Below are 9007 nucleotides of genomic sequence, written 5' to 3'. Positions count from 1 at the left end.
TGCTTGGAACTTTAGCCTCTTAAAAAGACTAATTTTAGTCAGACTAGTTTTAGTCCTTTGGATCCAAGCACCCTCTAAGCTAGGGAGGGGAGGGAATGAGAGAAGAGGAAGGGAAAAGGGAGGGAAGCAGAGGGGCCAAGACTATTATATAATCTCAGATCAAAAAAATTCAAGATACATAACGTGTTCAAATATTCTAAAAAGAAGTGTTGACACGCATCAACCTTTCATATACAACCTTAAAAAATTTGAGCTCCTAATTCGACCGATAGTAATAGCAACAACAACAAAAGGACAAAATCAGATGTTAATAGTGTCAAAATACTATTTACCCAAAGCTGCCACTATTCGTATTCAAATTTTTCTTTTTCAAATCTCTAAATGTTTTGTAGATATACCCCGCAGGTATGTCAGAAACTTTCAGAATGTCTAATATGAAATTTTGTGGTTGATCTCATTGAGCATCTTCATACTTTTTTGGCTAAACTACAATGACCCCAATAGATGGTTTATTGGCTTCTGTAGAAGCCCAGATGCTCTACACCATCGAAGAACTATCATTTCGCAATGCTGGCACAAATCGCATTTTATTTCATGAAATTAAGAGGCGTTAGGCGTTACATTACTACATCATCCCTAAGAAAACACTCCCAAATTCGTGTGGGAGCAGGAACAGAACAACATATAGTACTAGAGTTCTTGCAAATGCTTCATGATTTTACAGCAAGTAGATCAACTGGCGTTCCTCGCTCAGAGGTCGAGAAGCTGGCAGTTCTCCCAGAGCGTCTTGGCGGAGCGCCGGAGCTGGGCGGCCTCAGCCTCGGTGAGGTCCATCTCGGCAACACCGAGGATGCCGCCACGGCCTAGGCGGGCAGGCAGGCTGAGGAACACCTCGTGGCCGTCTGAGATGCCATGGAAGCCCGAGGCAAGGACAGAGACAGGGTGCACGCGGCGCTGGTCGCGGAGGAGGGAAGCGGCGAGGCTAGCGACAGAGTAGCCAATGGCCCAAGAGGTGTACCCCTTGAGGCCGATCACCTCGTAGGCGCCGCCCACCACGGCGCGCCGGATGCCCTCCAGCGCCGCCTCGTCGAAGCTCCGGTGGCTGTCGCGCAGCGACTTGAACGCCGGCATCCCGCCCACGCTGATGCTCGACCAGATCGCCACCGAGCTGTCACCGTGCTCACCCACCATGTATGCCTGCAAAGGGACCCATTTACTTTGCTTTGTTAGTTAGTGATGGTTCCCAGTTCTTTACCAATGCATGCATCTCCATTCTCTAATTAGTGAAAAAATCCAGTCTTCTAAGTACAAGACTACAACCATTCGATCTCTTGTTGATTAATGTTCATTAGGTTCAGAATTCTGAGATTACACTGGTCATTCATTCCCATTACTAGGGAGATGGGTACCATACAAAAAAAAACTCAAATTCTTTGTGTAACGAGATGAATTATAGATTGATACTGATGCATTTTAAGATTGTCCCAGTTCGACACCTCGGCTTCTCCGTGATGAAATTCAGGAAGCAGTAAACAGTTAATGTTACCTGTATACATTCAGCATATAAGTTTAATCAACATAGCACTAAACTGGGCTACGCGGTGCTTCTTTGTTCACTTGTGTAGATGCAACGATTACCAATGCTGAGCAGAAGTTCTATTTAAGTAAATTCGTTATCTACTGTGTTTTCAAACGTTATTGTAATTTACAGATATTGCATCTCGTATGAAAAGATATGTATCGATCACCAAAAGTATGATCTAGGAGTAATTATGCAGCCACCAAACAAATTAAGAAAGTCTAGATTTTTGCGGGTAAAAAACAACACTGAAGGTTGCATGTTTGTTCAGTAAATCGAACATGAACCGATGATGTTTCTTAGTATCTACTAGTAGTATAAATTTCTTAGTATCTACTCCAAAAATAATCAACAAGCTTGGCCGTTCGAAAGAACAAACAATATGCTAGTAGTAATACTGAATGTCGACACTGTCGAATGGGGATACCAGTCAACGACAGGCACATGCTTCCACGGCGCCACCGCCGCGTGGCATCACCCTACTGACTCCACTGCCCACTCCGGCGACGGATTCATGGATGGATTCAGGAGTGAGTTTTATTTACCTGCACGTCCTGCGCGTTGACGTCGAGGTGCTCGGCGATGAGGAACCTGAAGCGGGAGGAGTCGAGGTTGGTGCCGGAGCCGATGACGCGGCTGGCCGGGAAGCCGGAGAGCTTCCAGGCGACGTAGGTGAGGACGTCGACGGGGTTGGAGACGACGAGCAGCAGCGCGTCCGGGGAGTGCTCGGCGACGGGCGGCACGATCTTGCGGTAGAGGGCGACGTTCCTCTGCAGCAGGTTGAGCCTGGTCTCGCCCGGGATCTGCCTGGCCCCGGCCGTGACGATGACGAGGTCGGAGTTCTTGGTGACGGCGGCGTCGGTGCCGGAGGCGATGCGGACGCGCGGGAGGAAGGCGGCGGCGTGCTGCAGGTCGAGCGCCTCGCCGCGGAGCTTGTCGGGGAGCGCATCGACGAGCGCGATCTCGTCGGCCAGGTTCTGGGTGAGGATGGTCTGCGCGATGGCCATGCCCACGTTGCCGGCCCCGACGACGGAGATCTTGGTGAGGCGGCGGTGCGGGACGGCGGACGAGGTCGGGGTGGCCGGGCAGCCGTCGGCCACCGGCCGGAAGAAGCCCGACGAGGCGCCCCCGGCGTCGAAGCCCAGCTCCGACAGCGACGACGCCTTGTGCATCCTCGACGGGGTGGGGAGGGGACGCTGGTCCGATCAAATGCGGGGCTTGGATTGGGGTTGGGATTGGATGATGAACTTGTTCTTCGTGGGGAATGGGAGCCAATGGGTTTATAAACGTATCCTGGGAAAGTGAAACCGCTTACCGGTTACCAGTTTTGACTACACATGGTTTGGGAGTTCGCTTTTGAAGGACGAGAAGAAAGGTTACAACCGGGAGTATTTTACTCGGGCAGTTGTGTCGGACAAAGCCGACCGAGAAGAAAATCCCCTAAACTAAGAGCATCTCCAGTAGATCCCCTCCCATAAAATAACCGTTAAAATACGGGTAAATACTGTCCGACCAGACCCCGCAAACGCCTTCGATCCGTAAAAGTTTTTTACAGGGTGCGATAGAATGTTCACCCTAACCCATGAAAACGCAGGTTCTCCCCTTTACCCCGTCGATACCATGTATATATCGAAAACGGTTGATGGATGGGACATCTCAGCCCACGCTTTTTCCCCACCCACCGTGGGCGGGCTGACCCCTATAATTCCGACCATACCAGCCGTCGGGATCATGCCGGCAGGCCACCACATGCCCGAGATTGACGTCCATCACTCCCTCGTGCCTCGGCTGGCCAGAAGCTACAGATCGGCGGTTGTTTGTCGCGGACACCGGATTTGGCATTTCCGGCCATCGACGGCTGCGCCAAGCCATGGATTGATTGGGGAGCACCCCGCATAGCTCCCGCAAAACGCCAGTGCCGCATGCAGGTACTGATTCGTCCTCTAGTTGTCGTCGTCGGTTTGCCGGCAAGGACTCTTCCGGCCGTCGCCCCGGCTCGGTGCTTGCGCAGCGGCTCGCCAGCTTGTCGATGCCGCTCATACAGTGCCACGTCTGCATAGAGACAGTGCTGCGGCTCATCATCTAGCACGCGGAAACACCTCGGATTGGTATTTTTCAAATGCAATAACGATGGTGTATGTTCTTCTTTCTGTTCGGCTTTGTCAACTTATTTGGTTAAATTTCGGTAGCTTATTGAGGTGTTTATGTGTGTAGGAAGATGGATGCTTATTTTGGTATTGAAAAGAAAAATACATCGATTTATTGATAGGAAAAAACTTAATAGATGTTCATGCATTTATTAGTATAACCAGTGGTGGATCTAGGATTTAAAGTTACGCGGGGCGAATTTTTAATAATAGATATAAAAAAATGGAGGCCATGATACAATTAAATAACACAATCAATATGATTAGTTCGCCAAGTGGTATCCATTTAGGCAAGACAATCAACAAGATCAAAGTAGTTTCATTCTAAATAACTAACCAGAAAATATATAACGTGAAGATTCATATAAAGTCTAATTTAGACTCCCGCTTCTAGAATGGTTCTATTTTCTTCGGATTCACAAACTCAATGTCCGGGCTGATTTACTGGAAATAAATCTACTTCATCTTTTTTGGTTCATGATAATGTCGATTTTGTAGCTGAAATTTTGGTACTCCTATTTAACTTTCAAGAATTAGTGTCACAACAAATTAAAGAATGACATAATTAAAGAGAGGAAGATTAGGGGAGAGCATACGAACCTGCTCCTTGCTGATTTTTTTTGAATGTCAGCGGTATCACTGCTAAATTTATTGAACAGAAGAAGGATTGGTCCAGTTTATAAAGAAAAACTTGACCCAAAAACCATACAAGAGTTGCCAACCGGCTTACAACGCACAACCACACGCACAACAACGAGGATAGGCCTTGCCTAAACCCTGCCAAAATGGCGAGAGGTCAGGACACAGAGCCACAAGACCGCTTCACAACCGAAGCAAACAACTCAAAGCGCAAACCAAACCCCAGGCAAGCACGTGTCAACGTACAACCTACCCATGTCACCGAAAGAGAGTGGCGGGTGGACAGCAGGACCCGACTGTGCCTGAGGAAAGGGTCGTCGAAGAGATGTCGCATCAGTGTACATTGCGACCTAGGGGCCCACGCTCTAAGTGGAGGCCAGATGTAGCATCAAGCACTTTAGTGGGACTCCGCGAGCAACCCGAACAGTGCCTCCAAGAAGGTAACGACGCCATAGCGCCGCCACTGCCTGAACCAGCTTGCTGGATCTGGGGTTTCCCCCGTTGCACGGGAGGAGGATGATAAGGGCCTAGACGACGCCTTCAACAAGGTCACGGCGTCCGCAGACGTCGCCGTCGTCCGCAACAACATCGGATTTCTCCAACCCAACATCATCCCCACAATCCACACACAGGCCACTGAGAGCCAGACCACACCACCGACGAGAGGCAAAACCATACCGCTGGCAGTGGTGACGACGGCCACCTCAAGCAACTCCCACAACAGACCGACGTGCCGCAAATCTAACATTCGCTTCCCCGCCTCGGACGGGTGGATGCAACGCCCATCAACGGCGCCATTCGTTACCCGCCGGCCACTATACCCTCACGTCACCCCCTGCCGCAGCACGCCGACCCTGCAGCAAATCCGAAGGATGCAACGCCACAAGACGGTGGCGCCATTCCTCTCCGGCACTCTCCACCACCACCTCGCAACCTCTGCTCCCTCAAGGCAGCATCACCACCACCTTCGCCGGGACCGGCAAAGCACTGTCAGCCCAGGACTAGCGGGCCCGTTGAGCCTAGATCTGGCCCAAACGGACCTAGATCCAGGGCGCCGTCGGCCTGGGGCTGCCGCCCCTCACCTGCTCGTGCCGCTGCCGTTCCGCCTGCTCGCGCCACCCCGCCAGCCGCGCGACGTGCGTCGCCCAGCCTGCTCGCGCCACCCCGCCAGCCACGCGACGTGCGCCGCCCAGCCACCCACACACGCATCGGCCGCGCGCCCCGCCTTTAGCTCGCGCCGGTCGCGCCCCCTTCGCGTGCATGCTCGCGCCGGCCACGCACCTCGGTGCCACCCCAAGCCGGCGCCGGCCCGACGCGTCACGCCGAGCCGCGCGCCTCCATAAGTACGAGCGTCCCGCGCTGCCGGACGCCTCGTGGGGAGGGATGAGCCCCGCCGCCGCCGACGCACGCACAGGCTTTGCCCGGCGGCGTCCCCTGACGGCGGCAAGGGAGGGGAGAGGCGAGGTGTGGGGTGGCGGTGGTGGGGGCTAGGGTTGCGCCCTGGCCACTCGCGGGAGTGGCACGGGGCCCTCCTGTGCTAGTGGAGTCGCACCTAATCCTTGCTCCTTGCTGATTTACTTTGCAGTTTTGAGCAGGTAGTTCTGCTCCCATGCGGATGACACCAAGAAAAGGTGGACTCCCTTCTCCTTCTCCACAGAGCACTATCGGTCGGTCCTGAACAGCGCCGCCGCGTGAATAACAGTGGAGGGCGTCAAATCAAGAGGGCGAGGCGGCCGTATGCAACGTGGTCGTGTGAAAGTGAAACCGGTCAGCTTTGAGTAGGAATTGGGAGCATCAAGGTGAGGCTGGGGTAATTTAAAAAAAAAAGGTCAGGCTGGGGTACAAAAAATAATGGGCGCATCTATCTTTCACGGGGCCTTACTTGACTGGCCCGTTTACTGGCCTATCTCCCAGCGAACCGTTTCTTTCCTTCTCTCCTCGTGGTCGATCTCAACTCACACCTCTGACTGAATCTTTCTCGCCTCCCATGGTGGCCGTTGGCCAAAGGCAGTAGGGGTACCTAGGTTTCCAAAATTTACCCGGGGCGGCCGCCCCTACATGACCGCACGGTGGCGCCGCCCCTGTACTGAGGGTAATGATGGGGCTGCATGTGCAATTAGAAAAGAAATAAGAGGAGAAGCAACGTCTAATTATTTAGAATCAAAGCCGAAGAATGAAGAATGTAAGATCAAGAATCCGCAGATCAATCATGAAGGCATGAAAAAGATGTTGGTCCAACTAGTAGAAGGAGTTATGAAAGTTGGATATCTTCTAAAATGCCTAAATGTGATTCTTATTTTCTTTGATCTTGCTATTTTAGCAAAGATTTGATGATGTATTATGTATTCAATGTCTTTAAAGAAAATAAAGAAGCAAATAAATGTGTTTTCATACTCGAAATTAAAATGCAAATAATTGATTTACGTGTTGATGGCGGACGACGGCCAAGCAAACCCCGTAAAATGGACCATTACGAGTCCGTTTTGCGGGGTTTGCTCGGCCGCCGTCCACGCCGGCACACAAAACCGTCGGGAGGATGACAAGAGGAAGCAGTAGGATGCGGGTTACGGCCTGCGTGGGGAAGGGAGTTACGGTAGGGGTTCCTGGGTGGGATTTGTTTTTCTACGGGATTCATGCGTGGTATTAGCAGAGATGAAGCAATACTTTCATTAGCATTTTGTTAGTGTTACCATTAGATTATGTAATCGGACGGCTATTTTGCTTAGTTAGATCTGGTCTTTCGTGTTTTTATAGGGGTAGTAGATGCTTTAAGCAATCATTTTTTCTTTCTTAACCTAGCTAACGAGAGAGAGAGAGAGCTTAATATCATGTTTATTTTTATTTTTTTTTGAGCTACAAAACTTTCTGAACCTAAGATGTTACTTTGAACTTTTTTAAATAATATGGCTGCATGCATCGATTGATGCAGAGGCCGGGGCTCGATTCCTCTTTCTCTAAAAAAAAAAAAGTTAACGAGAGAGAGAACATAACCGTACTCTTGCCACGCAAACCGTTTGCCGGTTACCAGTTTTTCGTTTTTGAGAAAGCTTACAACTTTGACCACTGGTGGTTTGTGACTTAGTTTCTCTTGAGGAGAAAAAAAATATAGCTCACACCTTTTCTTGGAGGAGATGCACATCTGAATTCAGTTATCCGTCAGCCAGTAGGAAAGAAAGCGATGGAAACTTTTTGTGAAGTCGTCAGACAAAAGAGACGTATGACGATCTTTACTATACTCCCTTCCACAATTTAGTTGAAGATATATATCTCCCACCATCATCTTTGGATTCTGAGTACAGTAGTACGTTTGCAGGCTGGACCGACAAGAAAGGCTTGATCTTGGGTTAACTCTGCAGCCACCAAAACCACGGCTGCAGCAGATGGAATTGGTGCATGGTTTAGCTCTTCTTCGCGGTTGGGCCATTCTGTATTTCTGTATACTCAAACTTTTTCTTGGAGAAGAGGCTCAGATCAAACCGGCTGGCCGGCCAGCTAGCCACCAAGTAGGAATCAAAGATGGCTGACTAGACAGTTGTGTTCAGAGGTCAACACATAAAAAGGCATGTATCGTCTGTTGGTGGATCTGTTCCAAATCGCCATGCAAGTTACATCATCCATGGGTGAAGTTCGTTACGTGAGATATATTTGCAAGGCATGCAGCGTAAGGACATGTACAATGCATAGCCTCAAGGTGATGGCTCGTATGTCGTGTAGGATCGGATATCAAAAAAAGTAGGTTCGGATAAGGAAACGGGATCCTTTGCATGAGGCGGGTGTTTGAAGAGAAAAAGTATGATCCGATGTAAAAAGCTGGAAATGTTATAGTGGAAAGTACAGATGCATGCGTATTAGAGTTTTTATTTTTTATTTTTTATAAGACATCCTGCCCCAAGCTACTTTTTTATCATGAGGCAACTGTATCCATATGCCATCATTGTACATGTCATAAGGATAACGACGGTTCACTTTAACAGGACAACGACTGTACCCTTTTGTTGTGTGTGTGTGGGGGTGGGGTGGGGGGGGGGGAGAGACCTTCAAGAAGGAGGTAAAAGCACTACAAGCCCAATATTTGATCCAATTATGAGGGCATCTGGCACCATGCATTTTATACAAAACACCTTGCATTCCTTACACTTGATGCGCATATCCAGATTTCAGCTGAAAGAGAGAAAGAAAAATAATGGCCCGCGGGCGATCGAACAATGGACGTTTCATAGTGTCTTAGCATCCCGCGCCCAAGCTGATGGAAAAAATATGGACTATGCATTTTATTGATTTAGGAGAAGAGAGCGGAAAACAGTGTTGATCAAGTGACCAAGTGGATGAGAGAGGGGAGGATACAATGTCCAAGGGCAGCTGCTATGGCTATTCTCTCTTAGGCCCTGCTTGGTTTAGCGTTTTCATCAACATTCCGCCGGTTTGAAATACAGACCTCCACGCATCGTTTTGTTTTTAGGCGAAAATCTGTATGTGACCGGTAATATACACTTGTAAAATAAATACATGCGTATATATTTACATCCATCCCAAGCGGGCTCTTAACGTTTTCCTCAAAGGAGAGCTCAAAACATTTTTGTCCTGCTGCCTGCCGTAGCTCGATATTTGTTTTGATTCTCCTGAGCACGTCGTCCGTGCTGGC

At 49.7% G+C, this 9007-nt stretch overlaps 1 protein-coding gene across 1 annotated transcript; it reads right to left on the bottom strand.

Annotated features, from left to right (window-relative positions):
• Window positions 1-683: 683 nt before the first annotated feature.
• Window positions 684-2854, bottom strand: LOC123402652 (L-lactate dehydrogenase A). The gene is made up of 2 exons (XM_045096582.1): window positions 2125-2854; window positions 684-1197 (listed from the first exon to the last, which is right to left on the bottom strand). Exons 1-2 carry the CDS (start codon window positions 2749-2751, stop codon window positions 751-753), a joined length of 1074 nt encoding a protein of 357 aa, XP_044952517.1. The 5' UTR covers window positions 2752-2854; the 3' UTR covers window positions 684-750.
• Between the last annotated feature and the right edge of the window lie 6153 nt (window positions 2855-9007).

Source organism: Hordeum vulgare, chromosome 6H (genome assembly GCF_904849725.1).
Source record: "Hordeum vulgare subsp. vulgare chromosome 6H, MorexV3_pseudomolecules_assembly, whole genome shotgun sequence".
Classification (NCBI taxonomy): Eukaryota; Viridiplantae; Streptophyta; class Magnoliopsida; order Poales; family Poaceae; genus Hordeum; species Hordeum vulgare.
Note: the sequence above shows the minus strand (reverse complement) of the source record. Positions and strands in the feature narration are given on the sequence as shown.

Coding starts and splice junctions, on each gene's coding strand:
- LOC123402652 (XM_045096582.1), bottom strand. CDS start 2,751: ATGCACAAGGCGTCGTCGCTGTCGGAGCTGGGCTTCGACGCCGGGGGC. Junction 1,198..2,124: donor TCAACGCGCAGGACGTGCAG/GTAAATAAAACT, acceptor GTCCCTTTGCAG/GCATACATGGTGGGTGAGCA.